The sequence below is a fragment of the Lachancea lanzarotensis genome, scaffold LALA0S08 (assembly GCF_000938715.1).
Source record: "Lachancea lanzarotensis genome assembly LALA0, scaffold LALA0S08, whole genome shotgun sequence".
Classification (NCBI taxonomy): domain Eukaryota; kingdom Fungi; phylum Ascomycota; class Saccharomycetes; order Saccharomycetales; family Saccharomycetaceae; genus Lachancea; species Lachancea lanzarotensis.
In genome coordinates this window covers 705,084-727,739 of record NW_019212886.1, presented here as the reverse complement: position 1 = coordinate 727,739, position 22,656 = coordinate 705,084, and the positions used below count along the sequence as shown (strand labels likewise).

Sequence of the window (22,656 nt, the reverse complement as noted above, 5' to 3'; positions counted from 1 at the left end):
ACAAAAGTCTCTACAGTCTCAAGCCTTGTAAATTTGCCGTTTCTTCCATAAATATTATATTATCAAATAAAACGTCGATCACGTGTATAGAGTCTAGTATAAAGTGATTTAGATTTAGAATCTATAGTTCATTTGTGAATTCTCTCTCTACACATCCTTCAAGGTTCATCTCCAGCAAGTTCCAACCGTATCCGCGACTTCCGACTCTCTACATACCCCCTACTATGAGCGTTGACGGCTCTGTGGATCTTTCCGATCTACAATCCCCTACCTTGAACGCCGGTAATCATATGGCAAGAACCAGAAGAAGATGGTCAAAAAGCTCGCAAGATCAACCCACCAAACCCTCAGCTTTGGCAGACGGGGTGCATGAAGACATCGATTTTGACTTCATTTCACCAGGGCAGCTATATTCCACAGAATCGGGCCGTCTTTTCCATGCAGGAAAGATCCTGATCGTGCTAGTGGGTCTTCCAGCAACTTCAAAAACTCTACTTTCTGTGGCAATCACTAGATACACAAAATGGCTGGGCGTGCGAACCAGTTCATTCCACGTATCAGAATACCGTAGAAAAACGATGGCAAGTATGGACTGCACCAGCTTTCCAAATGACTACTTTTCGGCAAAACCTACAACGGTCGAAGGTCGTAGCAAACGAAAACATATCCTGGAAAAGGTTCAAGAGGACATGATCGAGTTTTTCAATGAAAGCAAAGGCCAGCTGGCAATATACGATGCATTGAACATCTTAGTAGAAGAACGACTGCATTTGCAACAAGTTTTCTCCCGGATGAACACCAAAGTTTTGTTTATCGAATCTGTCATGACAGATTCGGACATGATCAAGCATAATGTGGATATGGCGTCTCAATCTGCAGACTACGTGGGCTGGTCTCAAAAGGATGCATTGGCCAACTACATGCACCGTTTAAAAGTTAACAGAGAGCTTTATGAAGAAATGACACCTGAAGAAGAACTGGCGTACGTCAAATACGTCAATTTCGGTGAAAGGCTCATAGTCAACAACAATCATTTTGGTTACCTCATTAACAAGATTGTGTTTTTCTTGATGAATCTGAGAAACAAGAAGGGCTGCGTCTATTTTGCACGTTGTGGTACCAGCACTAACGACAACTACGTCAACGATGAGCTGCTCAATAGCGCAGGAATTGAATACTCAAAAGCTTTGACAGAACTGGTGCTGAAAGTGGTTAATGAAAGGCGTGCATCTCAATCCGAGCCTTTGCCGTCATTGGTTGCAAATTCCGATGCTATACCAAATTCATCCAGCGAAACTCCAGAGCACAAACGTTCCCCACCGACACTTCAAGTATCGTCAGGGTTGAGTTCTCGTTCGATGTCTCCATCGCTATCACCTTTACTCACAACTCGTGCATCACTGCAAAGAACAGAATCCACTGGTAATGCCGCGATGCGACAACCCGTTTCCGGGGATGGAGGTGATGACGATTCATTTGTAGTATGGACTGCTGCCAGGAAACGTACTTTCGATACCGCGAGATTTTTCTACGACAAAGGAATAAACGTCAGGCAGAGATCTCAATTACAACAGTTGCACCCGGGTGTCGTTGCGGACATGGAAGAATCAGAGGTAAGGGCAAAGTATCCTGAAGAATACAAGGAATGGATTAAAGATCCCTATCACTACCGTTTCCCACGCGCTGAATCTTACCACGACCTGGCGGTGCGTATGGAACCGCTACTACTGGAAATGGAAAGAATGCGGGGTGATATCCTGGTAATCGGCCATGAATCTGTGCTAAGGGTACTTTATGGCTATCTAATGGCATGTTCGTGCCCTGATATTCCGAGCCTCACATTCACAAGGGACGAGCTAATTGAAATATCCTTTAGTCCTTTCGAGAACAAAGTCAGGAGAGTGCCAATTGTATACGAGTAACCATCAAAATAATGACCTCAGATAACATATATTCAAAAGGATTTAACGTAGATTTTCAGATGCCAATGGGGATCGAACAAATGCAAGACAAAAAGTGTCTATCTTTACAAATTTTTCTTGGTCAACGATTCTTTCTTGTGCTTTGCGGAGAGATTTCTAAGATTCCAAGCTTCATACTCTTCTTTCAAGCTCAAGGAGCTAAAATTAAAGGAATCTTTAACCCACAAGCGTTGGACTATTCGCCACGACATTAGCCAGTCCACAATGCCTAAATAGCGCACAATACCAACCGCCAGGTAATACGAAGATCCTAAAAATCCTCCCAGGGCAATTCCAACACTCACTTGGGCCACAGAATGGTATCCCAAGTATATGCGGGATAATGCTACCATTGCTGTGGTCAAGACTGCGGCTAAAATACTTAGGGTTTTTCGAACGCTGCCAATTCCTTCCCAATGCAAGACCAATTTCAGCGACCAATACGCAAGAAAGAACCCCATGAATTGCGAGTGTGCACTGGGCATCCCATATGCCGATCGTAACGTATCCTTTTGGAAAGAGTTTCCAAAAGACGCCGGACGCTGTTCTTTAATAATGTTTTTGAGAATATTGTTCAGGATCTCGTTGATCAATTGCCCGCCTGCGATAATCACGGCTTCCAGCTCTCTAGTGGCTAAGAACCACGAGAAATAGAAGATCAGGATACCAATTGGAAGCAATGAAAAGTATACCAATACATATGCTAGTGGATCTGAGGGATCATACAGTATATACGTATCATCAAATGGTATCAAAATAGGATCAGAAACCAGCTCGCTCAGGTTCATAACTCGACTTGACTAGCTTTAGTTCTTATATATAATTGAATACCCGCGCTGTTCGCGTCAATCTTATGTCTTCGTGAAGATGTTGAATTGCAGGTTCGTTGATGTCGTTTTATTATTTAAAGGCATTTTTATAAACTTGACAGAGTTTTGATGTTTGACCAAAAACAGACTGTCATTCGAGAATACGAACGATATTCGAGCCTGAAAAAACCATCGTTCTTATTAGTCTAGTTCGTGTGTATCATTAAAGTCGTAAGTGGGAATTGAATAGCTTCGAAGAGGCCAAAAAGGTAACTGAACAGTGTCTGGTATCAATTTGGTTGAAAGAGCCGGTGAGATAGAAGAAAGTAAGGGAGAAGAGGGAATAGAGAAGGAGGAGGAGGAGGAGGAGGAGTAGGGGGAGGAGGAGTCTTTAAAACTGATGAGGATGATATAAAAGTACAGGAAGGTCGGTATGCAGGAAAAATTCGGGAAAGTAACAAAAAAAAAAGAGATGATGCTTCGTAGAGTAAAAAGAGTAGAGAGAAAGAGAAGGAGGAGAGGAGGCGAGGAGGAGAGGAGAGAAGGAAAATGAGGAGGGGTGAAGATGTAGTAGGAAAGAAAGGGTCGGCGGTATCGATTATATTAGGCCAATTTGATATTTTTGCTGTTCCCTGGCCCACCTTGCGGTATCCTTGGTGGATTGACTGAAAGTAGCATTACTTCTAGTCTTCTTGATGAACTCGCTAACCCATTCTTGAGCGTAGAATTGCTTGATTCTGCCGTCAGGAAACATGGCAGCGACGTCCCCAATGATCCCGACTGCTGCTCTAGCCGTGGAGTCCTCGCTGTTGAGCGTAGGGTTGTCGGCAATGTGGCTCATGAACTGGAATAGTGTGCCCACGTAAGGAAACAGGGCATCAGGATTGGCATGAAGTCCAGCAACGGTGCCGACATAAGCATCGAGAACAGACTCGTGGATCTTGACGTTGTATTCAAGAGCCTCCAAGGACGCGTTTTCGGGTCTGCTATTCTGAGCAGCAACGCAGAGTGCCATGACCTGATTTAGATATGGAATAAAGTCGGGCCCAATGTTCGATGCAATATCGCCAAACACCGATAGCACTGCAGGTTTCAGCTCCTTCTTGGCATTGTTAGCAGAGATCATTTGGCCCAGGACGTTCATGAAAGCTGGTGCAAATTGCTTAAAATCATCTTCCAAACAATTTGAGATATCTGCAATCAAACCAACTGCGGTTATGGACACCTGCGATTGAACTTGATTCAGAGCGTTCACCAAATATGGCGAGAACGTCTCCAAGAACTTCTGAAAGCCTTTACCCAGTGCAGCAGCCAGTGAAGAGATTGCGTAGAAGACGTCGTCCTCAACGTAGGAAGTATCCTTTTTGTCGAGTAGTTTGATAAAAAGATCCATCAACATGTCAGAGACTGAAGTCACGGAAGCAGGGTTCTTGCGAATCACTGCCGACAAAACGCTCAACACATTAGACTGGAGTTCTTCCAGATTTTGCTTCTCCTCAATATTGAGTTGAGTCTCATCAACCGTCATGGTTTGCCCTAGTTTGTCCAAAATGAATGATGATATCGAAATGGCCGAATCTGCGACTTGATCGGTAGAGAATTCAACCAACGTAGTCAGAGCGGAAAAAGCAGATGCACGGGCACTGTTTTCGTTATCGGTACGATTGGCTGCCTTTATTAGTGCCTCCACTAAAATAGGATAATAGTTGTAAATAGGAGAGCCTTGAGCGTCGGCCATTTGTTCGACCAAATTGATGATAGTCCATGCGCAATTAGTAGCCACTTTGGGATGATCTTCTAGACCCTGCAAACAGGCCTGTACGACATCGGGTAAATGTGTTTGTGGGTCAATAGCGCCAACGACTAGGTCTGCAATACGACCAGTACACCATGCAACAGTTTCTTTCACTTGCAAAGATTGATCTTTCATTAGGTTCAGAATGGGCGGGAGGGCTTGGTGGATCAAGTTAGTCAGCTGAACTTTATCAGGCCCATCCAAGATCGAACCAAAGGCCATGACTGCGGCTTCACGATTTCTCCAGTTTTCATTAACGATATTCTGTTCAACGTAGCGTAACACAGGCTCAACCACATAATTGCCACAGTTTTGTGCAAAAAGCTGCAAACAAGCGCCTGAAGACATGGCTACATTCCAATCGTCATCTTCTGCGTCTTCATTCTGCCGTGTCAGAAGATTTAAAAGGTTTGGAATAACTTCTTGAATTGAAGTAAGCGCGAAGTTGAAGCTTTGCAAAGGTGACTGTGGGAATTGGGCTAGTTCATAAGCAATGTCAATTTCTTCTTCACAAATGGTGGACCAGAATTCGACAGCCATCGATGCAACTTTTTCGTCTTGAGATTGCATGGTGGACACGGTCAAAGCATACAGGGCTTGCTCCATGTAAGGTTTCATGAGGAAATAGTACAATGACATGATCTTGCACAAACAACCAAAGGCTGCAGCCTGTATTTCGGAGTCATCAGTCGTTTGAGTAGCTTCGCAAACCACTTGCATGAGGTAGTTGCGTTCTCCTTCTCTTTCCATGTTGTTTTTGATAAAAGCGAGGGAATCAGCAAGAGCGTTGAGTGCAGTCAACCTTACGGCTTTGGAGGGTTCACTTGCCTGAGCACCTTGAACAATAGCGATCAAAATGTTATTCGATTGAGCAACCAAGCTTTCAGAGCCAGGATTTGCAGCTTCGCAGATATAGCCCAAAGCTAGCAAAGATGCACGTTTAATGTTCTCCGGTTGTTGAGCTGCGGTATTATCAACCATGATCTTCATCAAATCCGGCCAGTCATTACGTGGAAGTTCAATTGTCGCAATGGCAGCGATCAATTGAGCAGATGCATTTGCCACACGGGGTTCTGGATCCGCAAGACCCGACAACGCATAGTTACGGATCGCGCTTCGTGACTGTTCATCCACTTGTGAAACCCATCTCTGCCCCAATTGTTGCGTTTTAACCGAATCTTTACTGACAAGCTCATTTTTGACTGTAAGAGCAGCCAAAATACGAGCTTCAAGTCTGTTGTTTGCGTCGCCCAAAACAAGTGCTAGCAACCCAACATACTGCAGAAAGTTATCATTTGACAGTTTTTTCAACTGTGTCTCGCATTGTAAACGTACCGTTGCATCGGGACTCAGAATTGTCTGTTCTAGCACTTGAGCAAGTTGTGCAGCTTCTGACATGGTAGTGTCAAATTGAATGAAATGTCTTTAAACGAAGTCAAAGAAACGCGCGTCAAGCGTCAAAAAAACACCAAACCTCTTTATCGAATGATTCTCAGAAACTGTAGCCCGGTGTAGCTACTTAAAAGCAGAACGGAGCTTCCGGGGCTGCTAAGAAAATGCTCAAAAAGGGGGGCCTTCAAATGGGTCCAAAAGGCCGGAAAAGAGCTGCTAAACTTGTAACCGGTTTTCGCAATTGCCACGCAGAGTTCGTGACAGTCCAGTGGAGGTCAAAGCTGTGAAATTGAAGCTAAGTTGATGCTTTTTCTCGGTTGTTGAAAGAGGGAAGACGTTCAACACAAACTTGAAAAATCTTTGGGAAATGAATGTGTAGTGTTGTACGAGGTGGCAAAAGTTGGGATAAAGGAAAAGAACGACGGATAAGAAAAAAGTGACAACACTTGGGTGAAGATATAGCGAGTGTGTGAACATAGCGGGAGAGCACAGGAGAAGATGGTATAGTCCTGAAACGTAGAGATTGCGCATCTTCAAAAATCTTCCATTTTAATTGAGATTCATTGTATCACGTAATACGAAACATTTCATCAAAAAAACCTCTCAAATTTCTTCACCCCATAGCCTGAGTTTCAAGTAAAATGGGCAAGCCACAACTGTTTCCTCGACCACCTCTACGTAGTCTCCAGCTATAATCTTTACTCTCTCCTTCTTCTGTCTTTCACTTTACCTTCGTTATATTATATATTGGCATAAAATAGATATACTTTTATACGTAGCGATCGGTTCAGGACCACACACTTCACTGGTCCTTGGCCTGCAACTCATCAACAAAGGCAATGTATTCCTTCTCAGCATCCTCTTGACTCTTGCCCTTGTTGGCTTCCCATGCATCCCATTTATATTTGTCCTTGAAATTTAGGGCACTTGGACGCGTGGTGGTGTTGTCGCCAACGGTAGCTTGCTTGAAAAGCCCGTAGAGCTTGAGCAAATCGTCGTTCGAGGGGGTAGAAGACAATTGTTTGACGGCCTGGGCCTTTTGTTCGAATGCTTGCGAGACCATTGGACGGGTTTTTGGAGTGCTTTGATGAATCGTGAGGGATGGTAAAAAGTGGTGATGGATTTGTTGAGAGACAGGTTAAGGGCAGAATCGTATTTATATATGAGACAAGGTAGAAGAGTCACGTGCGGCTCAACGGAACACCGTATAAGTTTCGGTTGTCAAAGAAAGAAGATTTAAGGGCCGTTGAGAACCGCACAGAGCGAGCTAGGGTTTCTAAAGTGTGACGTGGCTTTATGTTACCAAATGAGAGAGAAAAACGGTGAGAAATAGTGGGGTCGTTGAGTCAAAAGCCGAAGAGTCGTTATGCACGGAGGGCCTTTCTTAGGAAACTTCCTCCCTCCATAACCACCAAACAGCGTCCCCGGGTGTCAATTTTACGAATGTGTTTGTTTGGTTTAAGTGTTTCAGGAGGGTTGCCACGCAGAACCGCACATTCAGATATCATCAGCGTGATATAAACATACTACACCGAAAATGCACTGTTATAGGGGCTCAGGACATGCTCCAAACTGAGGGTACCCGTTATGCATGCAAGACTGACACGAATTCCGTCAAGTCTGTACAGGTGGCCTTTCGTACCAAGATGTCAGTTGTTATCACTTCACACGAAATCTATAATTTTCCACACGCCCTTTTTGATGACCCCAGAAGATCGCATCCCAAGCGGGTCCCTCTGATGAGCTGCTAGCATGTCTCTCACATCCTTGATACTCTCTCAACTACCCGCATTACTTGTGGCTTCCACTACATGTGATCTTTCTCCCAGGCATTTCGAGATCGCTATGTACGAAAACTGCATATCTATCATTAAAACTAATTACAGTTCAGATCCAGGCCCCTACCAACTAGTATAAAATATCCCATCTCGAATTCAAAACTAGAACCTCCGCCTCAAAGACTTCAGGTACGCTGGAAGACAGGATTTGAGAACCATTCACTTTATCAGGAATTTGATCCTCAAAACTCATCCGCGCGAGTCATCTAAAAACCAGATTCTGTTTTTCCGCACCACTCCCACCGTTACAATTTTCCAGGTTCGTTCAAATACCGACAACCCGAATCAGACCACCAAACCAAAAAAACTCAATATTGCATCCGTCTCTCTGGTAAGATGACAGAAACAGCTTCTCCACCAACTCTCAAACGAATGCCCTCGGGTGGAAATCCTAACAACAACCTGGAACCGGTCAAAGACCGGCGTAGAAGAAGATCGTCGAGTATCATTTCACACGTGGAGCCAGAGACGTTGGAAGAAGAAAACGACCAGCAAATGCTGCCCAACATGAATGCATCGTGGGTCGACCAACGTGGTGCTTGGGCCGTGCACGTCGTCATAATCATGCTACTCAAGGGGTTTTTCAATTTGCTTCCTGGCCTTACCAACGAGTGGTCGTGGACGCTGACCAATACTACATACGTGATAGGCTCCTACGTCATGTTCCATCTCATCAAAGGCACACCTTTCGACTTCAACGGAGGTGCCTACGACAACCTCACCATGTGGGAACAGATCAACGATGGCATGCTCTACACTCCGAGCCGTAAATTCCTCATTTTGGTACCCATAGTGCTCTTTCTCGTGAGCACTCACTACTCCCGCTACGATCTTCAGCTTTTCATCCTGAACTTTTCTCTAACAACGTTTGTGGCCGTGGTGCCCAAACTTCCTCTCACGCATAGGCTCAGAATAACCATTCCATTTCTAACAGGCCCGGCTCAAATCAAATGATACCATCTTCGAAGCCGCTACTTTTCCTGGTCATATATGGTTACTAGATATTGTGGCTATACACAGTATGTATATATCTTCTATCCGCCAACAATCTAAACTTTCTTTTACTAAAACCCAGCCTCCATCGGCTGATAATCTATTTGGCGTCGCTACTCACGTCGTGGTAAACGTCGAAACGCGTTTGTACTGTCACTGGGATTTTGCTGCGCATCGCTTCAATTCTTGCAGGGTCTAATTCGGCGTATACGATCTCTTCGCCTTCTCCAGCTTCGACTACCACAGTTCCTTGTGGGTCCACCACTAAACTGTGGCCGTAGGCCTGATAAGCGAGATCCGGGTTTCTAGCAGGGCAACACAGGATGGTATAGAGTTCGTTGTCAACACTGCGAGCTCTGGCCAATAAATGCCAGTGCAAAGGCCCGGTTGTGGTGTTGAATGCACTAGGGTAGACCATGGCAAAAGCACCTTTTCTGCCACTCACGGTGGCTAATTCCGGGAACCGCAAGTCATAACAAACACCTACCCCCAATTTGCCAAATGGGGTGTCTACCGTTGTGGTAGTGTCTCCACCAGAGAATGTATCGCTTTCTTTGAACGTGATTCCGCCTGGGATGTCGATGTCAAAAAGATGCACCTTACGATGACGCCCGATCAATTGCCCCGTTTTATCGAAAATCAGGCAGGTGTTGTAGACGTTGTTGGTGGCGGGCTCTAGCTCAGGAATACTTCCTCCGACCAATGTGATCTTATGCTCGCGAGCAAGATCACTTAAAAACTTGACTGAGGGAGAGGAGTATTCGATAATTTCAGCGTTTTTGCGAAATTCGCTGTTGGCATATGTGGAATTGAAGCATTCTGGTAATACTACAAGCTCCGTTGCAGGCTGAGTCTTCATGGCCTGAGCCACGAATTTCTTACAATTTTGAAAGTTAACGGTTTTTTCGGGCAATCCGCTAGCAAACTGGATCAAAGCGACCTTAACCTTGCTCTTTAAAACACTCATTTTCTGTTGCGAATTAGTGGTGAGGTATGAACTGAACCGAGTAGTGGGAAAGTGATAAACTGGCGCAAATGTTTGATCCTCTTAACATCAGCCTTATAAAGAGCTCTCAAAGGTTCTATTTTACAGTCTTTTTACAGACTGGGACGGAACGGTGATAATTGCGGTGCTAATGGCTCTACAGTGTGCGAAAATTAATTGAAATGAAGTTGGTGGGTTTTTCTCATAGTGCGTAAAATAAGATCGCTCGCTCTCAATTAACCTGTACTGCCATCGATTTGTAATAGGCTTCTGATTAGATAGCCGAGTGGAGGAACGACTAGGGAAAGTTCCCAAAGATGAAGATTCGTTGGGAGATGAAGGAGCTAAGACATATAAGAGAAGCGAATGCTTTGATATGCGATGATGGAAACGAGACACCTCATAACTTAGCTGTGTGTTAGGTAAATTTAAGGGCTATGAGTTGGTGTCACATGCGTACGAAATGATATGAAGATTCGCAATCTTTGAGACATCTAACACTACATAAACGCTCGAAACCAGAACCAGCACTCTAATGGTGGTGATTGGACTCTTACTGATGCTTCTTCCCATTCCCTAGACGTCAAGCTTTAACAAGGACGGCGCGTTGTTTATGAATTTTTTCTAGTTTTAGACCAGTTGTCATATATTGAGTTCCACTAAATCACGATAACTAACCTCAATCGAATGTGAAGCTGACGAAACAATCGAAACTTGGCCAAATTCACGCTGCTGCAAATGGTAAAACATCTAAAGGCTCCACCAACCCACAATTGGGCTTCTATCACTATTTCTGACACAGACTTCTTTCACGTGCGTTTCACGCCCAAAGCACGTGATGATACAATATAATTTCAAACTGGCCTTGGCATCATAATCCACAGTGAAAAGTTACGAAATGTTTCATTCACATTTTCGAACATCAAGTATAAAATCCCTCGAAGGGTACTTCAGTTTCCGTTTCCTACAAGCGCTACTTGTCCAGAGTGAGGTTCGCCGGATACTGGGACTTTTCTTGCAGCGGAATCGGTTTTTGTTCGGGCCTTCTGTAAAGAGATATCAGGTTGCACCTAATTTTGGATTCATTCAATGGCTCGCACGATCACATTCGACATTCCGTCGTGCTACCAATTGGTGGAGCTTATTGGAGAAGGGGCATACGGGACGGTCTGCTCTGCCGTTCATAAACCTTCTGCAACGAAAGTGGCCATCAAAAAGATTCAACCGTTCAGCAAGCCCATGTTCGTGACAAGAACATTGCGAGAACTCAAACTTTTGAAACTTTTCCATAGTCACGAAAATATTATTAGCGTACTAGATGTGGTGCGACCACTATCGATGGATAAGTTTCAGGCCGTGTATCTGGTACAGGAGCTGATGGAAACAGATCTGCACAAGGTTATCAACGGCAGCGGGTCCCGGCTTACAGACGATCACATTCAGTACTTCACGTACCAGATTCTGCGGGCTTTGAAGGCAATTCATAGCGCTCAGGTCATTCATCGCGACATCAAGCCCTCCAACCTGCTGCTCAATTCCAATTGCGATCTCAAAGTATGCGATTTCGGGTTGGCACGTTGTTTGGCGTCTAGCACCCACTCTCGTCAAAATCTCGTGGGTTTCATGACAGAATATGTTGCAACACGGTGGTACAGAGCCCCAGAAATCATGCTGACGTTTCAAGAGTATACCACGGCTATGGATATTTGGTCTTGCGGATGCATTTTGGCAGAAATGATCACGGGGAAGCCTCTTTTCCCCGGTCGGGACTATCATCACCAACTGTGGTTGATCTTAGAGGTGCTGGGCACCCCATCGTACGAAGATTTCGAAAACATCAATTCGAAGCGGGCCAAAGAATACATAGCCAATTTACCGCTACGACAGAAGCTGCCATGGCCAGTGGTCCTGCAGACCCAAAACCTGAACCCACTTGCAGCGGATTTGCTAGACAAAATGCTTACGTTCAACCCGGACAAACGTATAAGTGCAGCCGATGCCCTCAGCCATCCGTACTTGCAGGTGTACCACGATCCGGAAGACGAGCCTGTTTATCCGCCGTTGAACTTGGACGATCCGTTTTGGAAGATTGATAACATCATAAAGCAGCCTTCTGAGGAAAGCGAGCTCTCCATGGACACCTTGAAGCAAATGCTTTTCGAAGAAGTTGGGAAACCTTTACAGTGACCAGAAAAGCTTCCAGGTTTTTCCCAACGTGCATATCTTCACATCTTACTCTACATAGTTTGCACCCATTGATGGAGTATCCAAGCCCTGAGGTCTAGGTTAGTTCTGTTTTATGTTTGACGTTTTTAAGGCATTTATTTAGCATTTCATCTCATCTCATCTCATCTCATCTCATCTTGTAAGAGCTGTAGAAACTTAAGTTCACCTGCGATCTTGACAAGAAAAGCATCAGAAGCGGCCATGATTCTGCCACCAGAGATAGTATATGAGGTACTGACATTCCAGTTTTATGACCTGATGTCGAATGACCATCCAAGCACTCCAGAAAAGTTCTACTCAAACTTACGAATATTTCTGCGGAGTAACCTTACAGTGAACAAGACTTTCTACCATATCTGCCGGGTTTTGCTGTATCGATACCTCAACTTTACGTCCGCTAGAGGGTTTTATAAACTGTTAGAAACGCTAAGAAACAGTCCCGAAGTTTTGCGCTATATCGAAGTAGCAGACTTCCAGGAACTAACGTCTATTGGGCTAGGAAGGACAGGTGAAATGAACAAAAGCATCAAGAATCTGACAAACGAGACACTATGGGAGTTTTTGGGCTACACACGCAACAGTCTCAGGGAGTTTCTGGCCAGTGAACACATTCAGGCAGATCTAGACGAACGCATCATCAATTTTCTTCTGAAACCAGGTACAGTTCTCAGCGTCGTTGATTTTTGTGGCTGTTCTCAGGATAGCTTCACCAGCACATTTTCCACTGCGGTACAGCAACTCTATAACAATGATGAACCAATTGCGTACAATTATCAAATGACAGCTCTTGGCTTGAATGACTGCACGACTATTGAGCCCAAAACGTTGGGCCGGCTTTTAATGACCCTCCCAGAGCTCCAGAAACTAGACCTCACTCGCACTGCAATTGATGACCGTACGCTCATCAGTGATGTCCCGCATTTGAAGCATTTAACGCATTTATCGTTGGCAATGTGCCATCAACTTACTCCTAGAGGAGTCTTGGAGTTCTTCAGTTACCACCCCGCAATAACGGACAAAGATAACATTTCGACTTTACAGTGGCTCAACGTTCAAGTTCATTCTCACTCCTCCTCTTGGACCGACGTACAACTGATGTTTCTACTGAAGAAGCTATGTTATTATGGCCATAACAAAACCCTGCAGTATCTTAACGTTGGAGGCATGCCAATGCACATCAACGATGATATAACTGCTGTGAGATCCTCGCATTACTGGCAATGCCAGGACACGCTTCAATTCATTAAGCTCAACTTCCCGCAGCTGAAAAGTCTAAGCATCAGAGACAACAACATACCCATTCCCAAGCTAACCCATTTCCTGTCTCCACTTGAAAGCAAAGAAGTTCCAAATCAGCATTTGAAGTTTCTCAACATAGTCAACAATTCTTACATCAACAGATGGAGTATACAGGATCCTGCCATCTTTTCTCATTCAAAAAGTTTATGTGCTCTTGAGATGTCGTTTGACCCTTGGCAGCAAATCGAGGCATCTAACCCGAGGCATGAAATCAATTGTCGATTGTCCAACGGCTCCTCGCTATTTCAGGACTATTCTGCGGCGCCGTTGGTCAAATGGAAATGTTACATCGGATCCGCATATGGCAGAAGACACTGGATTTACAGAACTGACGACTACCTTAACCGGGACGATTTGGAAACCAAAGGGTTTTTGACCAGATACGATACGCAAGGGAATAAGATTATTGACATTGTGAAACATCCTGACTTTTTGAAGTTTGCCCAGACCAAGATCATGCTTGGGTGTGGATTGGTCGCTAAAAGTCGAGGTCGGAGAAATCTCACTTATCGGGACCATAAACCAGCAGTATCTCGTTTCCTCAACAGAAATAAGGATCTGGAAATTAGTCCAGTAATCGAATCACCTCAGGAAACTCCGGTGTCCCTGCCCGGTGGATGGAGAGTGATTGATAACGACCACAACGAGGAGCCCGAAATTAGCGTTCCGGAAGAAAGCGCCGATATGACACCCCCAAATTCAAGAAGCGGCCTGTATTGGGATCGTTCAATTACGAACCTACAAGAACAGGTACCACCGGTTGAAACAGACGCTGATTATTTTGATAGCCCGGAGTTGCAACGCCGTAGGTCAGCGTTGAGTTTGCTGAACGGCCATTTTGGCGGTAGACATTCGCTTGAATCCCGGAGAACCGAAATGGACATTGCAAGACTTTTAGGATCCAGTGGCACTCACTTGTTGGAGCGTTTATCGCGCAGCGAACTTGGCGAGTACTCGGAGACATATCGCATGCACCTGGTAGTGGCCACCGAGTACAACGTGTTTGGATGTTTGGAGCGTGGCATGTACCGGTACTACAGTTTGAAATCGTGATATCGAAAGCTTCGGAAAGTAGTTATTGGCGTGCAACGACGAGTCTATGAAATCTGAAAAAAAGAGGATCCAAAAAACAGAGTTGAAAATGCATCAGTTTCGAAAGACGATACCGCGACCATTCTGTTATAGTGAAAACGCCAAGTAAGTTAACGTTTTGAAGAAAATCAAAACCCACACGGGTTACAGGAACGCTGTATGCTGAGCTACAAATATGAGATATCGAAACGTATGCACTCGGTCCAGTGTGTCCAGAAGACGCTCGTTATTCGGTGCCGCGCGCCACCAGAAACAAATCCAATCTGCGCCACCACGATAGCCAATGACAGTGCAAAGTGTTGTTTTTCAGAATAAGCTTCTCAATGACAGCGTAATTCCCCAGAATTTCAAGAGGCGATAGAAACCCAGCAAGAGTGTCTATCATATCTGAAAATCATCCTCTGTCAGGGCAATCGATTACGCTACAATTTAAACTATCCTTTATTTTCCCGTCGTCGTGGTCCCAAAAGTTCTCGAGCTTCTCGAGGGCCTCGAGCTTTATTGACCATTCTCATATGTTAACCCAATTGGGATATCGTTAACGACGAAGGAAGCCGGTTTGTTTACGGTGAAAAATGTTAATTAAGCCATCAGTTCAGGAATGGCATCGATGAGAGGGCATCGATACCACGATTCAGCTAAACTAGAAGCTCTGGTGACTCAATTGGCCACACAGGAGAACCTGGAATTTGAGTTGGTATCACTAAGACACCTTTGCTGACTTTTTTTGGGCTCTGTAGCCTTATTTTTTTGGTCAGAAAACTGAAGACTTTCTTACGGTTCAATATCAAGAGAGCTCGAGCTGGATCTCGAGATCAAAAGGTTGGCTGCGGAAAAGAAAGCTCGGTCTTCAAGATCTCAGAAACACAGCTTTTTGACGCATCTTGGTATGGGCCCGATACGACAACAATTCGTCAATTGGTAATTTTTCAATATATCTGATTAACATTTTAATATGTCCCATAACCAAGACTCCAGCGCTGATACTAGCGGATCTTCGGGCTCCACTGACGATCAGATATGGCTGGCGGGTCAGGAGGCACCGCCAAAACCGGATTCATATTTTAAGGAGTCGTTTGAGCCATCAACTGACTCCGGAGCACCTTCTTTGAGTGTTTACGTTGATTACGCCAGGCTTTCGGACCTGGGCGACAGCTCTGGTCACTCTGAAAGCCCCCATGAGCATAGCGAAGCGTCGGAGGGGGTTCTGTTACAAGAACCGCCCATGCGCAGTCCTCCCAGGGGTATTGCAATGAAGAAAAGTCGGCAAGCTTTGCAGAACCCAAAAGTACCGGCCCTGCTTCACAATCAAAGCACAGATACTGTGAACACAGATCTTCTGGGATCTTCGGATAAAGCAAGTGTAGCTAAAAGTCGAGTTCTGAGCGGAAATAGCTCAGATCGCGAGTATGCGAACAACGACAATTGGGGAAATGACCTGCCACTCAGACCATTGAAACACAGACCGCAGGATCCTGACCGTGATAGCCGAAGAACTGTTTCTACCTCGCTACTCGAGGCAGACAGTTTAAGAAGATCATCTAACATATCACGACCAGATGCCAGGTCATCCTCTCACTACGGGGACGACAGTGCTGCTAATTTTGACGTGGCGGCCACGCCAATCGTCCCAGTTTACCACGAAATTACGGAAGCTAGTGAGGAAGACAGCGACAAGAGTTTCGAAAAGGGATCGAATCCATCCATTGAGGAAGCTGTGCGTCTTTTCAGACAAGAGGCATCTTTTGTTCCTGTTGTACAACTCACAGAGCCAAGGATTGCCACGGCACCGTCTCTAACTGTGTCAAAGAAAGCTTCACAAAGCTCCTTACAGAGTCATGTTAGTGACCGGACATCGCAATACTCCCAAACACGGAAAACGAGAAGGGGACCGCGACATTCATCTTTACTCACTTCTATATTAGTGGCGCCGCATTACAAACCAGACAAACCAAAACCTGCGATCAGAAGGGTGCCTCAAACTATACCTGTGCTTCGTAAACCCTCAGCGAGTAATCATCACCCAAAGAGGGATAAAGCCAAGAATCTAGACGAAAAAGAAGTTGTCAAGTCAGACACAGCTCTCGATCCAGAAAAAGTAGCAAATCCTTACCGAGAAACGCACGATGACAATTTGCAACAAATATATCAATATCGGGATGCCCTAGCCAACAAAGATTTGGAAAAACACAGATTTCCTGCTCAGTATATTGATTCACCATCTGAAACATCGAGCAAGTCAAGCGCTGGTCAATATAAAGACATGTACAGTGTCTCGCGGATTATTTGCGTGTTACTGGTTTGCACTCTCGTGCCCCCTTTGTATTTCATCATTGGGATCGGACCGCTGCGTTGTCTGCCAGACAAAAAGTTGATGAAAATGATAATGAACGAGGAATACCGGAAGGGAATTTTGGAAGGATTTATATGGAAGGTAAACCTACGATGGTTTCGCACTTTGTGCTTGCTGTTGGGGGTTTTGGAACTTTTGATAATTTTGGCCTGCATAGGAATTGGATTTGGCATTGGGCTATCACGTCAATGATAGGGTTTATATACCCAGAGTTTTTCGAAGCACGAAAAAAGCTATCGATTGAAGAACACTGGAATCTTTGCATTAACGTTGCATCATCCTTACGGGTGACCAAGTGATCGTGAATATAAACTTACTTCGGATTAAGTTCGCAAAACATTGTTCAGACGCCGCAAATCTCCTTAAAACGCATCCAAGGACTCTCCTAGCACATCCAGCGCGCTTCAGTGATTGCGAATGACTGTAAAAATGCTCATTCCATGAATGTGTGCCATGAAGTAATTTTTCATTAGTGATATTCATTGATGGTCTAGTTCGAGTCAAGTTAAGCATGTAAAACAAGTAAAGCAATTAGAACAAGTGACATCGTTTGTAATTCACATTGCTCGTCATTTCAAGCTCTCAAAATCCCTGGTTTTTGAAAGTAATCCGAACGCACCTTCATTTTCACATCTAACTGCTCGTGTATATATAAAATACCGACCTTCAATTAACCTTCAATACTCTTTCATCAAAGAACATAGTTTCGAAACTTGCCAGAAAGCGCTGGACGTTAATGGCAACATACGGTACTCAAATCTCGCATGTACGGGAGTACTATTGTCAGTACACAGATCAAATACACAAGAAACACAAGTCGTGGCATGATGGAACCATGAAATTTTACCAACTTAACCATAAATTCCAACTTTTCTCAATAGATGGAGGAATGCTGCTGGGCAGTACAATCATAACGAATTCTCGTCGCGTGGAATATATTTTGGATGCCAATGGGTTTAACAAGGAGGAACACAAGATTTTTGGTCAATTTCTTGTGATGATAGATCGCTTACAGTGTGAATACGACAGAGACATCAGTGGGAAAGCGAGGAAAACTTCAGCTTCTTACAACGTCAAGAAATACATCGAAGATGTGGGCCATCCAGAGAACGGTAACTCGAATCCTAGCAATACTTCAACTCCCGTCGTTCGCCATAACGATAGTCTGGCTTTGAAGTTTAACAAACCGTTTCGACGACCACTTGCAAAACGACCCCAGAACAAAGTGCCAGTAAAACAGCGAGCACTCACGAGTTCCAAGCCAGTTTATAACGAAAAAGGCCTGGAACTGAACACGCCAGTGTTGAAAAATGAAAAGTCCTATTCCACGATAGAGAATGCGCCTGTATCGCTTACAATTGACATGTCAGGATCCAAGAAATCTATTAGAGCATCCAGGTTTCATTCTGGAAACCAAGATCAAACTGAACAGCTACTGGATCTCAAAGTCACATCCAAATTGAATAAAAAGTGCCCGAATCACAAGCTACAGCGACAATTGTCATTACCAGAGACAAAACCAATCGAACCCATATCACCCACGCTAAGAGCGGCAACGCAATTCAGGGTTCATCGGAAAAGCATTTTATTGAAGCACGATCCTATCGTGCTCGGAAAACGACATAGCATCAACAAATGAACATGCTTTTCAAACACTTTCATTGAAAACTATATAACTCTATATATAAAAAGCGACAGTTATGATGAAATAGTTTGTTCAAGTTAGTCTAGACATTCGTGAATTCAAGTTTTATTCATCTCAAAGTATTTCATTAAAAACCCTTAATGGTGTGTGTGGTCTTGTCCAATAGGGTGAATGATTCAAGCCTGTTGAATCTTGGTCTCAATCAAGTCGAACAAAGTGACAATGTCGGCAGAAAACTTTCTGATACCTTCGGACAACTTCTCGGTGGCCATTGGGTCTTCGTTCAAGTCGAATCTGAAAGCAGCTTCGTCGTTGATGAAAGAAACCTTGCTGTCACCGTCGGCCTTGGCGGACTCTGGGGCCAAAACTTGAGGAACAGGTTCCTCAGAGTTGATAAGCTCTTCCAACAAGTTTGGAGAGATGGTCAAAAAGTCGACACCGGCCAAAGCGCGGATTTCGCCGGTGTTTCTGAAACTGGCACCCATGACAATGGTGTTGTAGCCGTGTTTCTTGTAGTAGTTGTAGATCTTCTTAACGGAGATCACACCAGGGTCGGTCTCGGCGGTGTATTCTTGCTTCTTGCTGTTCTTGTACCAGTCGAGGATTCTGCCCACGAATGGCGAGATCAAAGTGACCTTGGCCTCGGCAGCGGCGACGGCTTGGCCGAACGAGAACAACAAGGTCAAGTTGACGTGGATGCCGTACTTCTCCTCCAATTCCTTGGCGGCCTGGATACCTTCCCAGGTGGAAGCGATCTTGATCAACACACGTTCTTTGCTGATGCCGAAGGATTCGTACAACTTGATAATGTGGAGAGCCTTTTTCACGGTGGCTTCTTTGTCAAAAGACAAACGGGCGTCGACTTCAGTGGAGACACGACCTGGCACGATTTGCAAGATAGCCTTACCGAATTCCACCAGCAACATATCGACGGCGTTTTCGGTTTGTTCTGCTAGCGTGGAGCCGCTTTTCTTACCGTACTGGACGGCGGTGTCGATCAGCTTGGCGTATGTTTCTTTTTGAGCGGCAGCCAAGATCAACGAAGGGTTGGTGGTGGCATCCTGAGGGGTGTATTTGGCGATAGATTCAAAGTCACCGGTGTCGGAGACGACAACGGTACCGGTAGCCTTTAGCTGTTCCAAAGAGTTGGATTGCTTTAGCTTCTTTTCTTGAGGAGGAACCATCTTATATGAGGTATTTTTGGTGTTGGTTTTGTTGAGGAATATAGACAGAGTTGATGATCTGCTTTATAGTGAACCGTTACGGTAATGAATGGGACTATAAAGTACTGATAGTTTGCTAAGTGGAAACTATCTAGTTGATATTCTGGAGGATTAAGAAGAAAGTAAGAAGTAACATGGGTTAAAGAACCCCTAAGTAGATCTCTTGTCCTTTTTATAGTCACAGACTTGAGGGAAAAGAAAAAAAGGGTGCATGTGACGCTTGTTGTTCCATGAGGTTCCATGAATTACGTAATCAATAGCATCATGACCGTTAGAGCACGTGCGGATTACATAAGCGTAGCAAAAAGCCAACATCCAGACCTTTTGCGAATCTTAGCTTACAATTAGGTAGTAAAACGGGTTGCAAAGCGGGTTACAAAACGGGTTACAAAACGGGTTACAAAACGGGTTACAAACGGGTTACAAACGGATCACAAACGGATCACAAAACGGATCCTACCCGATTTTGAAAAGCGGATACTTTTTTGAGATCGTTCATCGATCAGTTGTAGACGACTAGAGGAACGATCCGAGGATTGAGTCACTTCTCGAAGACAAGTTCATCAAGTCGGTCAACGTCAGATTCGTGCTGTAGTGACTTAATGAACGAACTGGTATAGGGTGTCTGCAACCACTAACGAATATCGATAGAAACTATACTTGATGAAGCAGACTTCGCGAGAGAAGATTAAGTCTCAGCTTTTCGTAACTCAATGAGGTAAAGGCTAATTAATCAGAAGTTAGGTATTGTTTAGGTAATATCTGGTGGTGTTGAAAATTGTGTGTGTCGGGATTCTTTTCACGATGGAGCGAGCTGAACATGCCAAGTGGGGATTAGCTGTGACTGAAAAGTCCAGACTGCTTAAACACGGGACACTAGAGCTGCTTAACACAAGAAATAGATGATGCACGAAGCACGACTAACAAGGCAACTTAATTTTTGATTAGAGGGACGGGATTTTTTGTCTCAAATAGTCTTATTAAGGGCATTGAAGTTTGAGAGTAATACGATATCCATAGAATTGAAAATGCAACAAATGTCGGGATTACTGTAACAACACGTATTCTCCAGAAACTATAGCTACAAGAGATGCCGGAATTGCCCGAACCACACGTATTCTCCAAAATTCGGTGTCACTACAAGGAATGCCGGAATTACTGGAACAACACGTATTCTCAAGAAATTGTCTACAAGCGATGCAAGGATTCCTTTCACATTCACAGGTTTTTTTTTAACTATATGTTGGAAGAGCTTTGTATGAGGATCAAAGTCATGAAAGTATCGCAAATCAAAGACTTTTCCTCTTGAGTGCCGTTGAAAAAGTGAACGTATCCGAGTCACAAGCACAGTTTCCAACAGATGGCGTAAATCAACTCAATTGCATTTCGCCAATTCGCACACCGAGAAACAATTTTATCATGCTATGCGCCCTACATGAGTATCAATTCACGCTTCAAGTCAAAATGCTTAACACGCTTACGGCAAAAGCTCGAAAAAAGATGACTCTCCATTATCTGGGCTTTGAAAGATGCTTCGAGACTTTTTGAACCATTATGGGTATAGTCTATATGAAAGATACGACAATTGCTATATTCCGTCTACTGAGCCGTTATTCAAAATTTTTGCCGCAAAGTTGGCAAAAGGGGAGTATACGAACGGGAAGATCGTCTTGTTTCGAATGAAACCACAATAATTGAAATTTTTAGCCTGCTCATGGACTCTTTGAAGCACTCGGGAAAATTATCGAAGATCTCTTCCCTCAAAGTGTCCTGAAGGCTCGTCAAAAAATTCAGCGATGAGAAAAAAGCACCGGCAAAACTTTACTGCCCTTACTATGTCCCTCAAGGGTGATGGAAAATCTTTGTAAACAATTCTCAGGGTCTGTCTGGGGTGAGGCAATGCATGCAACAGTAGTGAGTTACAAAGTGGCCTTAACGTACGACAGACGCTGCTGTTCGCGAAAAGAAGAGAATCAGCTAGGGGCCCTGCTAAGTTGATGCAAAATACTTTCACGAGAAATCACTGTCTGGCATTGCAGGAAAGGGGAGTTTGAACTGAGTGTTGCAACTTGCAACTCGCGTGCGGCCTGCAAGCCATATTCCCAACCGTCAAAGAAGTGCTCACATCAGAATGTGAATTTGATCATTTTTGAAAAAGGTGGAACTTTCAAATCCGGTTGATTTTCCAAAATTAGCGGCCACCAACTTCTAGTTAGAGCATCCCTGGGCTATTATACTTATTTTTTTGGCAAACAGCTGAATGTGTTTCTCCACCGCTAAAGAAGCGTTTGCATTGTACGGTTCGTGATGGTATCAATTACATAGTTGTACTTAACTAGACACTCGGTTGAGCTTACATTTCAATGAAACCTTCAATACCGCCGAATTTGTAGGCGTCGGTGCAAATACTACTACACTCAATGTCTTCGCCAGCCTTGCCAAACCGGCGATGTAAAGGTAGCCTGCCTTAGGCTTGTTGTTTCCACGCTTATTGTTTACGCGTCTCCTACTAATTTACGCGTCTTGCCTTCTACTTGATCCTCGAGCCAGTTGTTTTTCTCATCACCGGGGCGTCACATACGTGTAGAATGACTCAAAATGTCGGAAAGGCTTTCCACGCCGGGCTTGCCAGTGAAATGAAACAAGCGAAGGCAGTAGGAAGCTTACGAGTTCGCCTTGCTTGCTCACGAATCTTACTGTGTACTACCAGCCTAGGTGAGATACATCATTGAATACGAAACATTGACCGAGATTTATAGCAATCATATCAACCTAAGGCCGTTGAGCGTGGGTATTCATGTCTCTCTCACATATTCAGAGAATCCCTTTAAAAAAACTATTCTTCTCATTTTCCATCAGGTGTTCTGTTCAGCGTCCCCTGGAGATCAGTAAAAGGTGAAGAACAAGCTGTGAATTGTACAGATGAAAACGCAGGGTTCCGCATGCTGGGAAGATCGGCGAACCACAAGATTCAGTGTAGACACCAAATAAGGATGGATGGAGCGGGTTTGGGCCTCTGGTGTGAACACAATCACTCTATACGAA

General features: G+C 44.4%; 11 protein-coding genes across 11 annotated transcripts; 6 read left to right on the top strand and 5 right to left on the bottom strand.

The window, feature by feature from the left end:
- Window positions 1–224: 224 nt before the first annotated feature.
- LALA0_S08e07910g (LALA0S08e07910g1_1) lies at window positions 225–1,922 on the top strand (the record flags this gene model as incomplete). Its single annotated transcript, XM_022771287.1, has 1 exon — window positions 225–1,922. One exon carries the CDS (start codon window positions 225–227, stop codon window positions 1,920–1,922), a length of 1,698 nt encoding a protein of 565 aa, XP_022629882.1.
- Window positions 1,923–2,026: 104 nt separating this feature from the next.
- CAX4 (LALA0S08e07888g1_1) lies at window positions 2,027–2,749 on the bottom strand (the record flags this gene model as incomplete). Its single annotated transcript, XM_022771286.1, has 1 exon — window positions 2,027–2,749. The coding sequence occupies one exon, from the start codon at window positions 2,747–2,749 to the stop codon at window positions 2,027–2,029; it is 723 nt and encodes a 240-aa protein (XP_022629881.1).
- Window positions 2,750–3,368: 619 nt separating this feature from the next.
- KAP95 (LALA0S08e07866g1_1) lies at window positions 3,369–5,963 on the bottom strand (the record flags this gene model as incomplete). The annotated part of the gene is made up of 1 exon (XM_022771285.1): window positions 3,369–5,963. The coding sequence occupies one exon, from the start codon at window positions 5,961–5,963 to the stop codon at window positions 3,369–3,371; it is 2,595 nt and encodes an 864-aa protein (XP_022629880.1).
- Window positions 5,964–6,759: 796 nt separating this feature from the next.
- On the bottom strand, window positions 6,760–7,020 carry ACB1 (LALA0S08e07844g1_1; the record flags this gene model as incomplete). The annotated part of the gene is made up of 1 exon (XM_022771284.1): window positions 6,760–7,020. The coding sequence occupies one exon, from the start codon at window positions 7,018–7,020 to the stop codon at window positions 6,760–6,762; it is 261 nt and encodes an 86-aa protein (XP_022629879.1).
- A 1,111-nt stretch (window positions 7,021–8,131) lies between these two features.
- On the top strand, window positions 8,132–8,749 carry LALA0_S08e07822g (LALA0S08e07822g1_1; the record flags this gene model as incomplete). Its single annotated transcript, XM_022771283.1, has 1 exon — window positions 8,132–8,749. The coding sequence occupies one exon, from the start codon at window positions 8,132–8,134 to the stop codon at window positions 8,747–8,749; it is 618 nt and encodes a 205-aa protein (XP_022629878.1).
- A 139-nt stretch (window positions 8,750–8,888) lies between these two features.
- On the bottom strand, window positions 8,889–9,755 carry NIT3 (LALA0S08e07800g1_1; the record flags this gene model as incomplete). Its single annotated transcript, XM_022771282.1, has 1 exon — window positions 8,889–9,755. The coding sequence occupies one exon, from the start codon at window positions 9,753–9,755 to the stop codon at window positions 8,889–8,891; it is 867 nt and encodes a 288-aa protein (XP_022629877.1).
- A 1,107-nt stretch (window positions 9,756–10,862) lies between these two features.
- Window positions 10,863–11,960, top strand: KSS1 (LALA0S08e07778g1_1; the record flags this gene model as incomplete). The annotated part of the gene is made up of 1 exon (XM_022771281.1): window positions 10,863–11,960. One exon carries the CDS (start codon window positions 10,863–10,865, stop codon window positions 11,958–11,960), a length of 1,098 nt encoding a protein of 365 aa, XP_022629876.1.
- Window positions 11,961–12,200: 240 nt separating this feature from the next.
- LUG1 (LALA0S08e07756g1_1) lies at window positions 12,201–14,351 on the top strand (the record flags this gene model as incomplete). Its single annotated transcript, XM_022771280.1, has 1 exon — window positions 12,201–14,351. The coding sequence occupies one exon, from the start codon at window positions 12,201–12,203 to the stop codon at window positions 14,349–14,351; it is 2,151 nt and encodes a 716-aa protein (XP_022629875.1).
- Window positions 14,352–15,345: 994 nt separating this feature from the next.
- BUD8 (LALA0S08e07734g1_1) lies at window positions 15,346–16,935 on the top strand (the record flags this gene model as incomplete). Its single annotated transcript, XM_022771279.1, has 1 exon — window positions 15,346–16,935. One exon carries the CDS (start codon window positions 15,346–15,348, stop codon window positions 16,933–16,935), a length of 1,590 nt encoding a protein of 529 aa, XP_022629874.1.
- A 544-nt stretch (window positions 16,936–17,479) lies between these two features.
- On the top strand, window positions 17,480–18,382 carry MTE1 (LALA0S08e07712g1_1; the record flags this gene model as incomplete). The annotated part of the gene is made up of 1 exon (XM_022771278.1): window positions 17,480–18,382. One exon carries the CDS (start codon window positions 17,480–17,482, stop codon window positions 18,380–18,382), a length of 903 nt encoding a protein of 300 aa, XP_022629873.1.
- Window positions 18,383–18,564: 182 nt separating this feature from the next.
- TAL1 (LALA0S08e07690g1_1) lies at window positions 18,565–19,572 on the bottom strand (the record flags this gene model as incomplete). Its single annotated transcript, XM_022771275.1, has 1 exon — window positions 18,565–19,572. The coding sequence occupies one exon, from the start codon at window positions 19,570–19,572 to the stop codon at window positions 18,565–18,567; it is 1,008 nt and encodes a 335-aa protein (XP_022629872.1).
- Between the last annotated feature and the right edge of the window lie 3,084 nt (window positions 19,573–22,656).